The sequence below is a fragment of the Pantherophis guttatus genome, chromosome 8 (genome assembly GCF_059756535.1).
Source record: "Pantherophis guttatus breed Tessera chromosome 8, ASM5975653v1, whole genome shotgun sequence".
Classification (NCBI taxonomy): Eukaryota; Metazoa; Chordata; class Lepidosauria; order Squamata; family Colubridae; genus Pantherophis; species Pantherophis guttatus.
Window position 1 is genome coordinate 70,069,943 of NC_142070.1, and position 21,260 is coordinate 70,091,202.

Below are 21,260 nucleotides of genomic sequence, written 5' to 3' on the forward strand. Positions count from 1 at the left end.
CAAGGGTGCTTATCAACATTACCCTGAAAGACTGTGTCAACTCGAGCAGACATCTGTCGGAATCTTCACAGACTGTTTGTGATTCATTACGGGCTGTGAATGACCATAATTCACAGCCGTCTCAATAAAAGAGGTTTTTTTGGGGACTAAAATTGTGATTTATGCTTTCTCAGGAAGCCTAAGTCAGAACAACAAGACTAGCTGCTGTTTGAAAGAAAGCACCTTTGGGAAAGTGAAAAAAGTGACTTATGACGGTTTTTCACACTTATGACCGTTGCAGCATGCTGATGGTCATATGACCAGAATTGGGATGCTTGGCAACTGATTCATATTTACGACCGTTGCAGGGTCACGTGATTGCCTTTTGCGACCTTCTGACAAGCAAAGATTCACTTAACAACCGTGTTACTAATTTAACAACTGTGGTGATTCAGTTAATAATAAACCTCAGGAAAAGTCATAAAATGGGGGCAAGACTCACTTAACAAATTTCTCACTTAGCAACATAAATTTTGGGCTCGACTGTGGTCGTAAGTCGAGGACTACCTGTAGTCAAGGCAAGGTGAACCAACAAGGTCTTACATGCTCAACCGTCTCAGAAATAAAATTGGAACTACAATCGCGACACAAAATGTAAATCGTACCTGTGACGGACGAAGGCAGGGTATTCGATTTTTTGAACTGTTCTCTGCGTTCAAATCTTGATGTAGCTGTCTCCATTTTTTTCTCCTCTTCTGGGCCAGTGGACTTTTGCAGTACGTTTGACCTGCTCACATTATTGCTTTTATTATCTGCCTGGTTGTTCACGCTGGCCTAATATAAAAAGTAACAGTATAAACATTTATGTGCTAAATATATGCATACTCATACAGGTTGACTCAAAAGTACAAAGTATGGGCAAAGGACTAGTTAGAAAGCATTTGTAAATGCCTGCAACCTTCCAGGTGCTATAACTCACATGGCACACGTTTAAAATAAGAAGAGAAGAAAACAGAATAGAACAGAACAGAACAGAAGAAAAGAGAAGAGAAGAGAAGGAAGAAAATAGAATAGAAGAAAATAGAATAAAATAGAAGAGAATAGAACAGAACAGAAAATAGAATAAAATAGAAGAGAAGAGAAGAGAAGAAAAGAAAAGAAAATAGAACAGAAGAAAATAGAATAAAATAGAACAGAACAGAATAGAACAGAACAGAAGAAAAGAGAAGAAAAGAGAAGAAAACAGGAGAGAAGAGAACAGAAGAATATAGAAGAAAACAGAATAGAACAGAACAGAATAGAACAGAAGAAAATAGAAGAAGAGAAGAGAAGAGAAGAGAAGGGAAGGGAAGGGAAGGGAAGGGAAGGGAAGGGAAGGGAAGGGAAGGGAAGAGAAGAGAAGAGAAGAGAAGAGAAGAGAAGAGAAGAGAAGAGAAGAGAAAAGAAAAGAAAAAAGAGAAGAGGACTTTATGGTCATTTTGAATGTACACTAATTTGGCCTACATTAAAAATGAAATTTTGTTGCATACAGCTCTTAAAGGGTCACCACCTCCAATTTTACATTACATAAACAATGCAAGATAAATAAATAAATGCAAAATTATGTATATGCCAACATGTATTATATGACACAGAGAAACAAAACAGTCCAGTTGTACATGTTTATTTATGGCCGGAAAATACAGAGAATGTTTACGTGCATTTATGTGTGCGTATGGGCATCTTGTTCTTCCCATGGAACATCTTTATCAATATATTCATTTAATAAGGCCAATGTCTGGAGAGAATGGCCATAATCAATTGGATAAATTATTAATAATAATAATTATGCCTTTGAAGACCACAGGAAAAAAACTGTATTTGGTCCCATATGCAATTTGCATATGCATTAATGGGTAGCAGTAAATTGCATCTATCTGGCAGATTTTGCAGTGTTTGTCAGCTTCATGAGGTTATCCGGATGAGAAAATAGACAATAACAGAAACTTGTGCATTTTTTCCCCCTTCTCTCTCCCTCTTATTGCCCCAGAGAATCAAAGAGAGCCAGTCTGAGTATCTTCCTCGTGTTTTCTCCTTTCCCGGAGTTCAAGGCCTGCTTCGGAGGTTTTCATTTCCCCAGCAGCTTCAGAATATCTCACCCAAGGCCGTTTCCCAAGTAAATAGGCTTTGAAGTACAATGCAACGCTTTTGACTTTGATTTTCTATCTTTCATAGGATAAGGAATGTGTTTTATTTTTGTTATGTTCTTCCTTTGTTTTTTGTTATATGGTGGAAACTCTTTCCATTTGCATTGTAAGCTGCAATGAGCCCAGAGAAGCTCTGGCAGCAGGTGCATTTGATAAAACAAATTTTAAAGAGGTAGATGTGAGATGAAGAGGGTCGCCTCCATCTCGCTAAGCCATCATCCTCCCAAAGTAGTAATGTTGGCTTTTTCTGTTTCTAGACTCAGAGCTTTACTTGAGTTTAATCATTTATTACCCGGGTGGGCAATTATGGCCCTTTTATTGACCTGCGGACTTCAATTCCCAGAATTCCTGAGCCAGCATAGGGTAGCTGGCACAGGAATTCTGGGAGCTGAAGTCCACAAGTCATAAAATGACCATATTTGCCCATCTCTGATGCAGGGGGTGAAATGCTCCCGGTTCAGACCAGTTCGGCTGATCCGGTAGTGATCGTGGCGGGTGGTTTGGAGAACCGGTAGCGATGGCGGTGCGAGGCTCCGCCCACCCGCCCAGTTATCATTACTTCCTGGTTTTAACCAGGAAGTAATGTGTTTTTTATCCTCTACGCATTCGCTCGTGCGTGCACCGATACGGAAGGTAAGTAGATTTTTTTTAAAAAAATTGATTTATATGCTGCCCTTCTCCGGAGACTCAGGACAGCTTACAATGCGTTAAGCAATAGCCTTCATCCTTTTGTATATTTATACAAAGTCAGCTTATTGCCCCCACAACTGGGTCCTCAATTTACCTACCTTAGAAAGGATGGAAGGCTGAGTCAACCTTGAGATTCGAACCTGCAGTAATTGCAGGCAGCTGGTCTTAATAACAGGATGCTTTAGACCACTGTGCTACCAAGGCTCATTTCACCCCTGCTCTGATGTATTATAATGAAAAGTTGACAGTGCTTTTGTTTATTCTGACCAGTTGCATTGCCCCTGCAGAAGATACCAGATGCCCGAAATAATATACTCTTCCCCACTCCCACCCCGTTTTTCTCTGTGTTGAGATGCTTACATTTTCTTTCGCCAATTTCTCAGCCTGCTTGGCTTCTCTGGCTTGCCTCCTTTCCTCGCGGGTTGCTTGCTGCTCCCGAAAGCCCTTCTGTTTTTGCAACGCCAAAGTGATCCAGAGAGGTTGAGCGGTTTCCCCTTTCTCCATCACTTTTGAACCATCGATGGAATGCCTGCTCTGAAGAACTGGCCTTTCTGGAAGATGGAACAGAGCCCAAGAATAGTCCATGGTTAGGATGTCGGTGTTGATAGAAATGGAAGCGGTCCAAAGGAGGACACTCAAGAGACCTTATGTCTCTGGTGGGCAACCTCTTGCTTGAAACTTCTCCTAGATCTGTGATGGCGAACCTATGGCACGCGTGCCACAGGTGGCACGCAGAGCCATATTAGTGGGCATGCCAGCTCAGCTCTGGGGCGCATGCGCGTGCCGGCCAGCTGATTTTCGGGCCTTCTGGGCCCACCAGAAGTAGGGAAACAGGCTGTTTCCTGCCTCTGGAGGGCCTGTGGGGGGGGAAGGCCCGTTTTTCTTTCTTACCTGGCTCCAGATCCTCTCTGTGTATCTGGGAATGGCGAAAACAGCCTTTCCCACTCCCTTGGAGGCCCTACGGAGGCTGAAAGGGCCCATTTCCCCACTCCCGGTGGGACAGGAAGTGACATTTTTTCCTGTCCCCAGCCTCCAGTGACACCTAGAGAGGCTCCTACAGACTCCTAGAGAGGTTCTGGAGGCTGGGGACAGTAAAAAATGTCACTTCCTGTCCCACCGGGAATTGGGAAATGGGCCCTTTCAGCCTCCGTAGGGCCTCCAAGGGAGTGGGAAAGGCTGTTTTCGCCATTCCCAGATACACAGAGAGGATCTGGAACCAGGTAAGAAAGAAAAATGGGCCTACCAGGCCATCATGTGCCAGGAGTGGGGGGGGAGGGGGAGGGTGTTGCGCACAGATGCGCGTGGGCACGTGCGCGCGCAACCCTCCCTCGCCCCCCCCTCTCCTGGCACGTGATGGCAAAAAGGTTAGCCATCACTGTCCTAGATGCTCTTACAACCCATCTTAAATAAGCCACTACACATGTATATTTTCAGACATTTTGGATGGCCTTGGATGCTCTATGTGCCTAATTTATTTCATTCTGCATACGTACAATTAATATGTTTTTATATTTTTAAAGTGTGCCCATTTCTCAGGGTTTTTTGTTTTTTTAAAAAAAATGATCTATGGTTTAGACCAGGGGTGTCAAACTCGATTTCATTGAGGGCCGCATCAGGGTTATGTTTGACCTCGAGGTCCGAGTGGGCGTGACTGGAGTGAGCATGGCCACCTCGACGTCCCGCAGCCTTCGGCCAGCGAAAACGGAGCCCGGGAGAGCCGCACGGGTTTTCGCTTGCCAAAGGCTGCAGGAGGCCGTTGCAGCCAAAAACGGAACTCGGGAGGGCCGGCCGAGGCACCGTGGGCCGGTCCTTCAGTGTTTCCAGGGCAGTCCTGCGGGCCAGATCTAAGCACCCCATGTGTCAGATCTGGTTTGCGGGCCTTGAGTTTGAAACCCCTGGGTTAGACAATTTTAAAATGGTCTGTTTTCAAAGTCTGCATAGGCTTATATCATTCTAGCATATTGTTCTAAGTCTATAAAACAAATCTGCTAGACACATTTGCTCCCATAACATGCCTTGTGTTTTCATGAAACATTTCCTTTCCTGCTAAGTTCTAACATTCATTATTTTTCTCTCGGGCCATGAAATGATGCATTTTTCTTTTTAAAAAAGGCAGAAAAGAGATAATCTCTTATAGCACAATGTTTCTTCCTCAGATGCAAATATTTGTTAGGTGGAGCACCGATAGAGCACTTCAAAATCCCATATTTTTGGTGGGAGCTTAATACGCCTCTGGAAAACATCTGGAAAATACTTCCATGTTGCCAACTTTCTCAAAGCTTTATTAACAAGCTTTGCATCCCTCAGTTGCAATGTTGGCTGCCCTAAAAATGTCAGAACTGGTTTTAACTGTAAGCATCTGTGAGTACCAACACTTCTATCTATTTCTAGAAAGTGTGGGTGTTTAATTTGGGATACATTTGATATGCTATTTTGGGTTATCCGAGCAAATTTTTAAGCTTGTAGGTGGCACATAGAACATGGAATATAGACTTCTAATTGCAGAATATCTGCAGAAAAGTCTTACACTCTTATGCAGGAAGAAGCAATACAATGTAATATCATAAGAGTTCCACTAGCAAGGACTTTCCTCAGAAGAACAAGCTGTTGTATATAAACAAAGGGATAAAGACAGAAAGGTTAAGGGAAAGTTTTGCCATGTGTAGCAGCTCTGCGTAAGTACCATATAAAAATGATTTGATACTTCCGAAAAAATCATGGCTTATTTTAAGTATCTGCCATTTTTGTTAGGTGTTTTCTTTTTCAGGACTAAATAAAAGTCTATGACGTCACAGATGAGTACAGATCAGGGGTGGGATTCAGAAATTTTAGCATCCGGTTCTCTGCCCGGTTGCTGGGTGGGCGTGGCCATGGTGGGTGTGGCCTACTGGGCCTCCTGCACCATGTTGGGGAGGCCTTGTTGCCCTCCCCAGACTCTGGAGGCTTTCCTCGAGCCTCTGGGAGGACTTAAACGGCCTCCCCCGGGCTCCAAGGCCCTCCGGAGGCCAGAAACGGGCCCGTTTCCGGACGTTCAGAACTTCCGGTAGGCCTGTTTTTCACCCTCCCAGAGCCTCCACGCAGGTCCGGCACTTACCTGGCATCCAAAACGGCTACATGGAAATTACTGGGAGGGGAGGGGCGGGATGGGCGGGGTCAGTTAGTCGTTGCAACAACTGGTTCGCCGAACCAGATTAAAATTAATATCCGGTTTACTCAAACTGGTCCGAACCGGCTGAATCCCACCCCTGGTACAGATGGATTTTATGGAATCTCCATTTTTCAGAGGCACCCAGTTTGTTCATGTTTGATCGATATTTTTGTTTGTGAATTCTCCTGATCGCTAAGAGTTGTTTGACAGACATGACAGTGGTCTCAAATTGCCTACATGTAAACATCTTTTGATACATGCCTATTGAAAAGGGATTTAGGACAACTCGCCACGGCCAATTCACCACAGCTATCTCGCCACGGCCAACTCACCATGGGACAACATGCCATGAGATCCACGTGAGATAACGCAATAAATATTATCCAGCACTGTTTCTTCTACATTATTCCAATTTTTGTCAATGGAAATAATGACAAAGAAACAGTGGCAGATAATATTTATCCCATGGAGTTATCCCGTGTAGATTTGTCACACAGCAAGTTGGCCACTGCTAGTTGTCCTCGATGCAGCAAGATGGCTGTGGAGAGATGGCCATGGCAAGATGGCAGCAGTGAGTTGGCCACAGCGAATTGTTCCATTCTGATTGGAAAGGGCAACATCAGTCTTTATTTTAAATGATGTGAGTACCACAGTGTTTTCAGTATTCAAGAAAGACTGCAGTCAACTGCAGATGATCAGCTGGCCGGCTCCCATGCACAGGCTGATTTTTGGCACTGCCGTGTACACAAAGGGATCACGCTCCGGAAAAGGCGAACTTCTGGGTTCTAGCATGCATGCGCACCCGGCAATCAGCTGGCTGGCGCGCATGCACACACCAGTTTTTGGCACTGCCGCACACACGGACAGCTGATCATCACGCGCGCATGCAGACCAGAAACCCAGAAGACAAACAGGCAAGATCTTCGCATGCCACTTTGGGCACGTGTACCATAGGTTCACCATCACGGGTCTAGAAGCACAATAAAGCAGACATGCACCAAATCCATGGACTGAGGATGAATGTCTTCTTAATTTTTAATTTAACGTTACTTTGTCCACCTTCCTCATGAACCTTCCTAATCAAAGTTAACTTTTTCAGGAGGAAGTTGTACTTAAGAGTTGCCTTTTACTTACCTTTTTTCAATGGTTCTGGCTTTTTTTCCGCTTTCTCTCTCCAGGGCATGGTGATGGATGGAAAAAACGATTTCTTCTCTCTAGATTCTTCCTCCTCATTCTTGCTTTCACTGGGCTCTTGGGAGGGGTGAGGACTCCCTTTACCTTCGCTTTTTCTCCAGCTGGTGTCAGGTTCCACTTTCGATACCCTTTTCCCGATGGGTTCGGTGAAGTGAGATCTACGGGGTTTTGTGAGAGGAGATGTCGGCGGTGTTTGGCTGATGGGCTTCGGAGCCAGTGCAGGTTTTGGTGGCAGGGGTGATTTAGAAGCAGATTTTTCTTGACTAGGCGCAGACATAGGACCAGTAGGAGAAGATACAGGTGCAACTATGGTGTAATTGCGACTAATAATAGTTAACGTGGCATTATCAGAATTAAGCCTTGCATCTTTCTTGTCTTGACTCAGAGATTTGCTATCTTTTAAGAATAAAGGTTTTGCATCTTGTTCATTGTCTGGGGTAAGCGGAGTTGGCAAACCATCGAAGCTATCTCCTGCACTGTATCTTTTCTTCTTCTTCTGCTCGGCTTGCTGGTCGTAGTGAAAACGCAAGGAGTAATTGGTCCTCCTTAATTTCACTCCAAATGGGGAGACATTTTCTTCTCCACCTGGTGAAGGTCGGTCCAATTTTTTTGAACCAACGTTGTGTTGGGTTTCCACTGCTGAGGAAGTTTCAACGGATGGGGAGAGTTCTTTATTTGGAGAATATGGGAGGCTTGGAACGAGAAAAGATGGGAGATCTTTGGCAAACTTACAACCTTCAGTATTCCCTGCTACTTCCTGTCGCCCTCTGATTTTCCCAGGGGACGTTCCTACGTTCTTTGTACCAACCGGGGACTCTGTTTGGACTGCCTCATTGTCTGAATGCAGAGTGGACGGACTCGGCTGCACGGCTGCATTTTCTGCTTCAGGAACAGTTTTATTCTCTGCAGCAGTTTTGGATATTTCTGAGAACTTCTGCCATGCAGGAGTTATAGAAAACTTTGCGTTTGCGGACAAAGTCTTTCGTAAGTTACCATGGGAAGTACTTTGACCTTTTGCTGTCCAATCATCACTATGCCTATTATGACTTCCACTGTCTTTCTCGTTGAATTTATCATTTTCGGCCCCTTTTAAGATTTTTGAACGAATTGAAGCCCATTCATCCAGGATGGCTTGGTTGTCCACTGCATCTTGAATATGTTTCGCTTTAGTACTGTTCGGCCTGCCGTCAACAGGTTTCTGGATGCTTTCGGTCTGAGCTGCCTCCATCGCTTTCTTTTCTTCTGTTAAACCAAGTAAAGATTTGCAGGCTGTATCTTTTATCTGGTTGAGGTTTACTGCAGTGCCACAGAGTTGTGCTCCAGTGACCAAGATTGCTGTATGGGGAACACATGAAGAAGTTGGAAGACTACTAGACCCTCTACTAGACTTAGGGTCCTTAAATTCTTTTGTGGCAGAAGGAAGTGGAGCCTCTTTCATAGGTGTAACTGGACTTAAATTCACTTTGGGAAATATAATTTCTTTTTCTCCAGAAGACACTTGAAAGGTGAAGCCCCTGGACATTGTTTGCCGGGCGTCAACTTCCTGCCAACGTAATTCTTCACCAAGAACTCTTCCCTGCTCCTCAACTTCAACGTTCATCGCCTGATGAACTCTTAGACTTCCTTCTTCCTTCTGCTCTTTGCCTGGCTGAGTTCTCTGTTGCTGCCTTGGTTCTTCTTTACATAGTAGCTCTTTCTCAACGGTTTCCAAATGTTCATCTTCTTGATGTTTTTTCATGTGTAGCTGGTGGGATTTCTTCTCTTCTTTTGGCTTTTCTAGTGACTGCTGATCTTCTAAAGAGAGGATTTTGTGTCTTTCCAATTGTTCGCTCTCTGTCCGTTGTGTAAACTCCTCCTGCTGCACCTCCTCTTCAGCCCGCAAATGCCCTGTTTCTGCTGGCGCTATTTTACTATGTTCTGTTGATCCAACCGATTTTGCAGATTTTTGCTGCTTTTGTTCATTTGTACTAAATTGCTTTTCATTCAGATTTTGCTGTTGCTCTTCTTGTCCCTTCAGTTTCATAGCCTTCTCTTGCAGTTTGTTTCTATCGTCTAAGTTTTTGCTGTTTTCTTGTTCTTTCTTTTTCTGTCCTATTTCTCTTTTTTGCTCCGGAAGTAGCTGTTGGTTCAGTTCAGACAGCTTTTCAGTTTGAACTGTTTTAAGTTCTTTCATCTTCTGCTTTTCCAAATACGGATGGCTTATTTTTTCTTCCTGAGCCTTTTGCTTTTCTGGTTCTTCCTTTTTCTCCTTCCATCCCTGCTGGATCAAATTGTCATTAAGTTCTGTTTCTTGATGTCTCTTTTCTTCTTTTGGATCTTTGACTTTCTGCTCTTTCTGTATCGTACAATCTTTATGCTTTTGTTCTTCTTGTTCATATTGTTTCTTCTTTTCCTCCTGTTGCCTTTGTGTCTCCTGTCCACGCCACTTCTGTTCTTCCTGCCGTTGTCTTTGGATCTCCAGTTCACCTTGTCTCTTTGCTTCCTCCTCCCTCTGTCTTTGTATCTCTAATTCACGTTGTCTCTTTTGTTCTTCCTCCCGTTGTCTCTGTAGTTCTAGTTCACGCTGTCTCTTTTGTTCTTCCTCCCGCTGTCTCTGTTGTTCTAGTTCACGTTGTCTCTTTTGTTCTTCCTCCCGCTGTTTTTGTAGTTCTAGTTCACGTTGTCTCTTTTGTTCTACCTCCCGCTGTCTTTGTAGTTCTAGTTCATGTCTCTTTTGTTCTTCCTCCCGCTGTCTTTGTAGTTCTAGTTCATGTCTCTTTTGTTCTTCCTCCCGCTCTCTTTGTAGTTCTAGTTCACGTTGTCTCTTTTGTTCTTCCTCCCGCTGTCTTTGTAGTACTAGTTCACGTTGTCTCTTTTGTTCTTCCTCCCGCTGTCTTTGTAGTTCTAGTTCATGTCTCTTTTGTTCTTCCTCCCGCTGTCTTTGTAGTTCTAGTTCATGTCTCTTTTGTTCTTCCTCCCGCTGTCTATGTAGTTCTAGTTCACGTTGTCTCTTTTGTTCTACCTCCTGCTGTCTTTGTAGTTCTAGTTCACGTTGTCTCTTTTGTTCTTCCTCCCGCTGTCTTTGTAGTTCTAGTTCATGTCTCTTTTGTTCTTCCTCCCGCTGTCTTTGTAGTTCTAGTTCATGTCTCTTTTGTTCTTCCTCCCGCTGTCTTTGTAGTTCTAGTTCATGTCTCTTTTGTTCTTCCTTCTGCTGTCTATGTAGTTCTAGTTCACGTTGTCTTTTTTGTTCCATCTCCCGCTGTCTTTCAATCTCCAGTTCATGTTGTTTCCTTGCTTCTTCCTGACGTTGACTTTGAACCTCCAGTTCGTATTGTCTTTTTTGTTCTTTCTTGTGCTCTCTTTGGACCTCCAGTTCAAGTTGTCTCTTTGTTTCTTCCTGCTGTCTTTGTAGTTCCATTTCACATTGTCTCTTTTGTTCTTCCTGCTGCTGTCTTTGGACCGCCAGTTCACCCTGTCTTTTTGCTTCTACCTGCTGCCTTTGTGCCTCTAATTCTTGTTGCTTCTTCTTTTTCTCCTTCTGCCATTGCGTGTCCATTTCACGGGGTTTCCGCTGTTCCTGCTGCCTTTGTGCCTCTAGTTCATGTTGTGCCTGTTCTTGGTCCGTTTGTTTTTGTTCCTCAAGATCCTGAGATTTTTTTGGGATTTGTGCCTGCAATTTTTCAGGCCCTTCTCCATTCCTTCCCTGTCTTTCTCGTTCTTTTAGCTCTTTTTCCTGATGATCTTGATCTTTTTTCTCCTCCATTTCGTAAAGTTGTTCTTCCTGAAGTTTCAGTTTCTTCCCTACTTGTTCTCCTTGGCTTCCCTCAAATTCTTGAAGTCTTTTGTGTTCCATAGGGCTTTTGAATTTTGTTTCAGCCATTTGTTCCTTCTTCCCTGCCTCAAGATGTATCCAGTGGTCTTGTTTTCGTTTTCCTTCAGTTTTCTGCTCGTGGACTTCTCCATGCTGGGTTAACTTGTCTGGTCTATAATAGCTATCATCTTTTGTCACTTTATCTTCAGTGCCCTGCGATTCTAGGATATCTTGTCCAAAGTCAGTTTCTATTAAACTTTGTACCTCCTAGAATTGGGAAATAAAAATAGGTTTACTTAATGCAGTAGAAGGCTATTATAATCAAATTCCTATTTTATATAAAGATTTGTGATGAATTACAGTAGTCCTCAATTTACAACAGTTCATTTAGTGACTATTCGAAGTTACAGCAGCACTGAAAAATGTGATTTAATGACTGTTTTTCACACTTAACAACTGTTGCAACATCCCCATGGTCATTTGATCAAAATTTGGACGCTGGTTCATATCTAGGACAGTTGCATTGTTCATGTGATCTTCTTTTGGGACCTTCTGACACGCAAACTCAATAGGGAAGCCAGATTCACTTCCTGGAACAACCGTGTTACTATCTTAGCAACTGCAGTGGTTCACTTAACAACTGTGGCAAGAAAGGTTGTAAAATGGGGCAAAATTCACTCAACAACTGTCTCACTTAGCAACAGAAATTGTGGGCTCGATTGTGGTCGTAAATCGAGGACTATCCGTATTTGTTTTTATCAACCTTAGTCAAATATTGCAACAATATTAATGTACTCTATATAACATTTCAACATGCATAAAATAGATTAGGGCCTTGATCTGTCCCCGTCTACACACACACACTCCATCTAGGTTTCAAGCATTTCCAACTGGCAAGTTCATTTTCGAGACTGATGTGTATGTGTGTGTGTGTGTGTGTGTGTGTGTCTGTGTTGTGTGTGTATTCTAAACACCCAGGCATAGCATTGAGCTGCTATGTATGGAACAGTGGGGGGTTGCTCCCGGTTCACACCAGTTCGTAAGAACCGGTAGTAAAAATTTGTAATAGTTGCGAGAACCGGTAATAACATTGGCTGGCCACGCCCCCGGCCCGGTCGCTTACCCTGCCCACCTCATCAGAGGCTTTTTTTTTTTTTACTTTTAAAAGCATTTTTTCTACAACTTCTTTAGCCGAAGAGGTGGTTTAAAAAATGCTTTGAAAAGCCTCTGACGATCCCAGCTGAGTTGCCTGATCGGCAGAAGCTTTTCAAAGCATTGTTTTCTGCAACCTCTTTTTTTTTTTAATTTGATTTATATGCTGCCCTTCTCCGGAGACTCAGGGCGGCTTACAATGCGCTCACAATGCGCTAAACAATAGCCTTCATTCTTTTGTATATTTATACAAAGTCAGCTTATTGCCCCCACAATCCGGGTCCTCAATTTACCTACCTTAGAAAGGATGGAAGGCTGAGTCAACCTTGAGCCTGGCAAAATTCGAACCTGCAGTAATTGCAGGTAGCTGGTCTTAATAACAGGGTGCTTTAGACCACTGTACTACCAAGGCTCTTAAGGTTGTAGAAAAAATGCTTTTAAAAGTAAAAAAAAAAAAAGTTGGCCACACCCACCCAGTCACATTACCCCCCCCAAGCCACACCCACAAAATAAGCCATGCCCACAGAACCGGAAGTAAAAAAAATTTTACTTCTATACCTATTTTGCTGGGTGGGGGGAGGGGACAATTAGCATTCTACCATTTAGAAAAGGTATCCATTCAGAAATTCACTATTCACCTAAGAAAATTGCAGGATACATAGCTGGCAAGATCTTGTATTCAAAGACATAAGGAAGAATACTTTTTTTTCCCTTTAAATAAGAGAATAAGAGCCCAAGATGCATGTATGTAAATGATGAAAAATTCATAAGCAAAGCATCTTCCAGTATCTCCTAATAAGATCGTGCAGATTGTAAAAAGAACGAAGGCATAAATGCATACTACACTCAAACTTAACATGTACAATTTGTTCTACTTCTAATTTATCTGTAACAAAAGGTAAAGGTTTATCTTCAATAGTACATGGAAGTTGTGATACAATAATTTACTCTTCAAATTGCTCATGATTCTTTGAGATTTTGCCCAACAGATTTATAGAAGTTTCCGCTCCAATAGAATATTTGTAGCTCAGGGTTGAACTGTGCAGTCCTTGGTGTTCTCTGAGCTTGGTGGTTTTCTCGTAGTCATTTCATTATCAGGCTAGGTAACATCTTTAGTATTACCAAATATTAGTATTACTTAGTACATACTCCTGTTTATCTATAGTAGCTTGCCCTACCAGTATATAGAGGGGGAAAGTGGAAGTGTGCTTTTCTTCTTGGTAGCTCCTTGATTAGGAAATTATTTTTTGTTAAGATTGTTTGGTGTTAATCCCTGCTTATCTGGGTGTTGGTTGTGGTGGAGGATGCCTTTTTGTTTCCTCCTTAGCTTTTTATTGTCTCTTTTAAATGGTGTGTAAATATCATTTATCTCTACAGTATATACGTTTTTGAAGTCTATGTACATTTCTTTTACAGATGAACAGGAAAAAAGCATATTGAATGCAGGTCAGTCAACAAAATAGCGGAACTTAACCATTATGACTTTATATCTGAGAAATGATCATCGTATATAGCAGGGCAGTGAATCTCCCAAATGGTGTGAGGTCGATTCAAATCCATGAATACTGTTAGGATATGGTTTGAGCCTAACTAGTTGTCCAGGCAATATATGTGTACTGTTACTTTAATCTGTAAATGTATTATGTGACTTTAATGCTGAGTCATGCTGTAATTAGGTAATGACTGGTTGTGAGAGTATTTAAGCAAGGTATTGTAACATGTTCAGTTGCTGCTATGATATGCTGCCGTTGATGATGAAGCTGCTATGATATGCTGCCGTTGATGATGAAGCTGCTATGATAAGCAACATTGAGAGGAGTTGTTATCTGTAATCATCGTTGGATGGATCTGCAACCATCGTGGTTTGTGAACCAGAGTGAGTTTGTTATTCTAACCCACTACTGTTTGGTAAGAAGATATCTGTAACTACTGGACTGATTTACTGGCAAAGACTTGGAATTTGTTTAAAGACTATGAGACTGTTTTTCTACTATAAAGTAAGCTTTTGATAAACCAGTTTGCATATCTCTTATTCATTGCTCTCAGCAACGTTTCCTTGTGCATTTACTCTGCTGGTTGGTAACACAACACCAATATCCTTAACAAATACCAGCGGAAGTGTAATACTGAAAGATTCGAAGGTTACTTAATATTCTTACAAGAGCTCTAATGTCTTACAATCAGCAGCTAAAAGTCAGAACTCCGTAGGAATCAGTTCAATACCTTTGACAATCTGTGCTTTTTGGAAACCCTCTGATTCTTTGGCCTGACTGAGAGTTTGTGCTTTGCTGCACTGTTGTCCAGGCAAGAAGTGGGTAATGGGATAGCATCAAGGTTGACGGTTTCGATGGTTCCAGAAGGGGAATGGTGTCGTTTTGGCCGAGATGACACTTTGACAGGCGTCACCTAGAGAAATTCCCAAGAAAAAGGAAAAATGATGGAAAGAAACGAGATCCTGTGTTTAAAGCAAAACAAATTCCAAATCCAGTAACCACTCTAGAAATGAATTCAAAGCCAGGTTCGGGAGTTTCTTTTTAGAACTTTCCTTCTTTATTTTTATAGCTTCCTGTGTCCCCAAGTGGCTTCAACAACTCTCAGAGAGAGTGCTAACGACCAGATGACTGCAAGGAATAGAAATCCTTCCATCCCCCCCACCATTCAGAACTAAAGAAGCTTCTTGGATGAGAAGTGAAATTGTGGAGTTGGGATCGTAGAAACACCCAGGAGCATAGAAGAGTTCAGAGGCAGGTGCATAAATAAATGTCTTAAACGTATTTATTCATATGATAAATCATATTAACTATGTACAACAGAGATCAAGTCTCATGAGGAACAAACATGAAAAGAGAGAGATGGAGAGAGCGCAAGGTGGAAAAGGTTGGAGGCGGTTTTATACTCAGGGTAAGCTCCTCCTTTCCACATAGGGGTGGAGACACTCTCTGCCTCCACTGGTGTTTATATGACACATATGCCAATGGCTTGCAAATACTTGACAGAAATGTCTTCAAAGAAAAGACAAAGGAAGTCCAGTTGCCTTCTGAAAAGGCCCCCTGTGGGACAACCACGACTTCGATGACTGAGAATCTTCAGAGACACTAACTCCAGGGGTGGGCTGCTGGGGGTTCGCAGGGGTTCGGGAGAACCTCTAGCTAAGATTCTATGCAGTTTGGAGAACCCCCAAATCCCACTCCTGGCTGGCCCTTCCCACCCAGCCCCTCCCAGGAGTCCCCACACGGCCCGTTTTGGATGCAGGTAAGTGCAGGGCGCACACAGAGGTGCAGGGAGGGCGAAAAATGGGCCTACCGGAAGTTTGGGAAGTTCCTCCAGAGGGCCTCCGGAGCCTGGGGAGGCCATATTTGCCCTCCGTGAGGCTCAAGGAAAGCCTCTGGAGCCCAGGGAGGGCAAAAATGTCCTGTCCCCCCCCTCACTGTGGTGCAGGAGGCTGACTAGGCCACGTCCACCATGGCAACGCCAACTCAGCAACTGGGCAGAGAATCCCTTGCTAAAATTTTTGAAGCCCACCCCTGACTCACTCCATAATCTGACAGAGGGCACCCTTTCCCCCCCACCCCCACCCCCGCTCCGCACCACACAATATGATTTTTTACCGAGCTGTCTAGTTCAAGACTCATTGCAACTAAAAATGCATTGGCACGAAACTCATTTTAGCTGAACAAACTTTCAAGAGCAGTTCCTTGAATACAAATGGATTGCTTTGTCATCATGAGTTAACTTCTTCTAAACACCTTCTTCGGTGATTTTCCACCCACTGAAAGAACAGCACGGGGAGTTGATTGGAGACCTTTCCCATCATAAACGCCTACCCCTGCCACTGCACACGTAAGAACTGGTACCAGGCAAGTATTTCTTTGGCTTTCACAACAGCAAATGTATGACCTTTTGAACATCCCCGCTGTTAACAAAACCATGTGACAAAAATCTCTTCAGAATGGTAGCTTCCCCTATGAATGATGTTCCCATATTTATGCCTTATTAGTGAAGTCCTGAACTAAGCTGTGGAGAATCTCTCTGCAGACATAGTCTATTATATAGGACCTCTCATGGACTATGAATGTTAACATGGGGCTGCCCTTGGGATGCACCCAGAGGCTACAGCTAATCCAGAATGCGGCCACGCGGGTTGTTACGGGGGCTTCTCGTTACTCCCGTGTGACACCTCTCCTGCGCCAGCTGCACTGGCTACCGGTGGTCCTCCAGGTCCGTTTCAAGGTGCTGGTGCTCACCTATAAAGCCCTACATGGCTTAGGCCTGGGGTACTTGCAGGATCATCTCCTGCCATCCTCCCATCGTCCTGTGCGCTCCCACAAAGCGGGCCTCCTCAGGGTACCGTCAGCCAGACAATGTCGGCTGGCGGCCCCCAGGGGGAGAGCGTTCTCTGTGGGAGCGCCAACCCTCTGGAACGGTTTGCCCACCGGGCTTAGGACAGCCCCCAACCTCTGCTCCTTCCGCTGCGAACTGAAGATGTGGCTCTTTTATCAAATGGGCTGATCCGTTGGGGGATTTTTACATTGAAATAATTTTAATTAATTTTAATTGGATTTTAATTTTTATGTAATTTTCAAATTGTTGAATGTTTTCTTTGTAAGCCGCCCTGAGTCCTTCGGGAGAAGGGCGGCATATAAATTACATACATACATACATACATACATACATACATACATACATACGCTTGTGAAGAAGGCACAGAAGAGGCTCTACTTCCTGAGAAATGCTCAGGAAGATAAATCTATCTCAGCATCTACTTCTGTCCTACTATTGCAGCACCATTGAAAGTGTCTTGACATACGGCATTCTTGCATGGTATGGGAGCAGGTCTGTAGTGGACAGAAAAGCTCTACAGAGAATCATTAAAACTGCCCAGAATATCATCGGGCTCCAGCTACCAGCCCTGGACGACATCTTCAAATCTCGCTGTTTGAGGAAGTTGCATAACATTCTCAGAGACTCTTCCCATCCTGCTTACAATCTTTTTGGACTGTTGCCTTCTGGCAGAAGATACAGAACAATTAAAACTCCGACCACCACGTTTTCGGAATCGTTTTTATCCCAGAGATATAATTGCACTCAACCATGAACTAAAAGGGCCACCATCAGTGAGCTGTTGGACAGCATTACTTGGTCTATTGTGTGAATGTTTCAGTGGTTTAGGGGTGGGGAATTTGTGGTGGGTGGGAGTGTGTTTGGGGATTGTTATATGTGTTGGACCTGGTCTTTGGGTGTTAAGTGAATTTCGTTGTATGGGTATACTGTGTATATGGATACAATGACAATAAAGTTGTTGTTGTTGTTGTTATTATTGGTTAATCTTTAGTGAGATTCACAGCCTTTGAGGCTGGTTAATAGCTCAGCAGCTCGAGTCCTAACCAAGGACCTAGGAACTGTTAAGGTATCATCGGAGGATGTAAACTGTTCCGAGTAAGGTGGTTTTTTGTAGAGTCAAAATGTTCAAGTCCAGCAAATTTAGAATTTCTAAATAGCGGGGTAGCCCTTTGGGTATTGCTCCAAGGGCTCCAATTACAATCAGGACAACATACGATTTCTTTTTCCACAGTCGCTCAACTTCAATTTGCAAGTCCCGGTACTTTGTGATTTTTTTCTTGCTGCTTATCTTCAATCCGTGCATCCCCAGGTATTGCAATGTCAATGAACCATACTTTTTTCTTTTCAACTATTGTTATGTCAGGTGTGTTGTGGACCAAGTGCCTGTCAGTCTGAATCCTAAAGTCCCACAAGATCTTGAGTTTCTCATTCTCTAAAACTTTCTCAACTGATGTTCCCAGTGGTTTTTGCTGTACTCAGATCCAAACTTCTGACACAATTTTCAGTGAATGATCTTAGCAACACAGTCATGACGTTGTTGTTGTTGTTGTTGTTGTTGTTGTTGTTGTTGTTGTTATTATTATTATTATTATTATTATTATTATTATTATTATTAAGCTTGCTTTCCCCAAAAAATCTGGACTACAACCTGAACAAAAGTTTACAATTTAGTAATCCAGGAAGTATAGCCATTCTCCGCTGTATTGTAGTAGTGTGGAAGCCAAGGAAAGATAATGCCTTGGTATGGCTATGGACCAGAAGCTGAACTGAAGCTGAGGCAGAGTTTCATGCTAAACTCCCAGTTATCCTTTCTATTGCAGCTTGCAGTAATACTGTCATCCTCAAATAATTCTGATCCATGGGACATTTGGAATTTTGAGAATAACTGTATAATAATAAGTGAGAGCAATTAACCAGTGGAACAGCTTACCTTCAGACATTGTAGGTGCTTCATTACTGGAGGTTTTTAAGAAAAGACAAGACAGCCTGTCTGAAATGGTAAAAGGTCTTCTGCTTGAGCGGGGGTGAGGGGTGGGGGGGTTGGACCAGAAGGCCTCTAAGGTCCCTTCCAGTTCTATTCTGATTGATGTCTGATATGCCTCACCAAAGAAATGCTATGGGTAAATTCATCGAGTCACAAAATGGCAGCCATTGTGAGTTTGACCAGATGAGAAAATCTACTTTTGATAGCTCCCCAGAACAGTATGTAGAGTTGAGGTTCTCTTTATAGCTAAGCAAAAGAAACTGACTGGAACCAATAGAACGTCAACAGGCACAGACAGATAAATGTCATAAAATTGAAAGCCATACCATGGTTTTAACTCAGCGGCCTACAACTCAAGATTCAAAGGTAGAAGTTTAGCTCAGTCTGAGTCAGTGGTGGGTTGCTACCAGTTCGCCCGATCCAGTGCGAACTGGTAGCGGCTGTGGCAGGAGGCTCCGCCCACCTGCCTGGACGCTTCTGCACATGCGCAGAAGCACTGCACGTGCGTGCGAGTGCGCGCCCACAAGCGAACCGGTAGCAACAGAATTTGGAACCCAACCCTGGTCTGAGTTGCCCATTAAGAAATGTGATTAGACATTTTGGTGTAATTTGTTGCAATTTTAGAAGTGGCCCTTAAGAAAGAAGTGCCACTAATGTCTTATTTCTGTTACCTTCTCATCTCTGTCTTGACTTGTTTCACCCAGACTTGTGGGACTTAAGGAATCTGGCATCACAGCTGACTAGAAAAAAAAATATGAATATCATACAAAACTATTGCAACTTCGAATACATTGTAGACTCATGTTTTCTAGAAGCACCAAATGTTTTTATATCACAGTCATAATAAGATCCCATTACAATGTTTTGTTGTAATACCTAATCTAATTCCATTTCAATTTGTTGGGCAAATTGACTGAATAAACAGATTTGTTCCCTTCTTTTCCAGCTATTTTAAATCGTGAAAGAGGAAGCTGGATTGCAGGCCTAATGTCAGGTTACGATGTCGTCTCAAATAAATTGCATTTCCAAACAAATAGTCTTTGATGAAATCTTTCATTTATTGAGCACAACGATTTGTCCCCGAGTCCATCGTAGTTAGCACTGATCTTCTGACCCCAAACCCTCCCTTTCCGTTCCCCAATTCTCTGCGTCTCATTGGCCATCTTCCAAATCACTCTCCCCATATCTACTACTTCAGCTCACAGGAATGTCCCCCCTCCCATCCCATCTCCTAGGGGATAATATCTTCAGGGAAAATAAGTAGGTGAAGTGTCAAGCGTCCTCTTCTCTTCCTTATGTTAGCACTGGAGTGAATATAGCTTGGAGTGCTGACACCTAAAAGGATGGATGTTTTTCTGTTTTTCCTCCCTTTCCTACAGCTATGAAAAAACAACAGTAAAAAGTCAGGCTTATTAAAAAAACCCTATGAATTTAGTAAGAGTTTAATGAAGGTTACTTATAAATGCATGTGCTACTTATCTAAGGGAGTGGGTCAATTGTGCATTATAAATCCAAATATTCTCATTTTTAAAAAAATTGATTGGGTCAATTGAATGTGCACTATAATCCAAATTCTCATCTTTCTTTCTTTCTTTTAAAGTGTCCAGTCCTACTAAAAACTCAAGCTAGAGGCAAAACATGTATTCATTTTCTTTCCTTTATTAAAAGCCTCTTCCTGTTTTGGGCGCTGTTAAGCAATATATAAACAGTCCTAGTCAAAGCTCCCATGCTGGCTGGAGAAGAATATTCCTAAACGACCTTTTAAAAAGTTTTCCCCAGTAGGAAGCATTTGATCTTCATCAAAAGCCAAGAAATGTGGAGGTTTGGTGCAGTTATCTTTAAAAGGTAAAAGTTCCCCCACATAATGCGTGCTAGTTGTTTCCGGCTCAGGGGGCGGTGCTCATCTCCGTTTCAAAGCTGAAGAGTCAGCGCTGTCCGAAGACGTCTCCATGGTGTTAAACGCTGAAGGTGCACGGAATGCTGTTACTTTCCCATCAAAGGTGGTCCCTATTTTTCTACTTGCATTTTTTACCTACTTTCGAACTGCTAGGTTGGCAGAAGCTGGGACAAGTAATGGGAGCTCACCCTATTAGGTGGCGCTAGGGATTCGAACCGCTGAACTACTGACCTTCTGACCTTCTGATCGACAAGCTTAGTGTTTTAGCCACTGAGCCACCACGTCCCAAAGTTATCCTTGGGCAATCATTTATCTGAGGGATGGGGGTATACAAACCACAGGCCACACACGGTGTGCCAATCCTATATATCTCCGTTTTTGGCCTCTGCGCATCGTATTTTCGGGCAGTGATTGGCGGCGATGTGTTTTGGTGATCCCTAGAGCCTTGAACAGCTCTCAAACAGAATGTTTGGAGGCTGAAAACACAGGACGTGGAGCCCAAAATGGCAATCCAGAACAGCTGCTGCCTTGTCTTACCGCTTCCGCGCTTCGCCTGCTTTACTCACTGGAGTTCCCTCTGACGATCAGCTGGGCTTTTGAAGCTGCTTAGCAGCCACAACCAGCGAACTAATGTGCTGAAGCTGACCAGGCTAAAGACAGTAGCCAGATGAATACCTGGTAGGCAGAGGCAGAATTTTTTCCCCCTATTTTCCTCCCCAAAAACTAAGGTGCATCTTATGCTCCGGAGCATCATATATTCTGAAAAATACGGTATATAAATAGTGTACCTAAGCTTATATCTACTAATTTTGTAACTCACTGAACTGGTACCTACAAATTCTCTCCCGTTGCAGGGACATACGAACATATAAATTTTGGGGAATTACTTATTAACATTT

General features: G+C 43.1%; 1 protein-coding gene across 4 annotated transcripts in view; it reads right to left on the bottom strand.

The window, feature by feature from the left end:
• Positions 1 to 21,260, bottom strand: part of CRACD (capping protein inhibiting regulator of actin dynamics) — a 174,142-nt gene that overhangs the window by 8,591 nt on the left and 144,291 nt on the right. For 3 of the 4 annotated variants that reach the window (XM_087874924.1, XM_087874925.1, XM_087874923.1), the window contains 5 exons: positions 19,136 to 19,204; positions 14,363 to 14,545; positions 7,138 to 11,254; positions 3,216 to 3,406; positions 645 to 813 (listed from right to left, as the gene is read on the bottom strand). In XM_087874924.1, coding sequence (XP_087731050.1) covers positions 645 to 813; positions 3,216 to 3,406; positions 7,138 to 11,254; positions 14,363 to 14,545; positions 19,136 to 19,204 — 4,729 coding nt within the window. The remainder of the gene's footprint in view (positions 1 to 644; positions 814 to 3,215; positions 3,407 to 7,137; positions 11,255 to 14,362; positions 14,546 to 19,135; positions 19,205 to 21,260) is intronic. The other variant, XM_087874926.1, reaches the window with a different exon arrangement.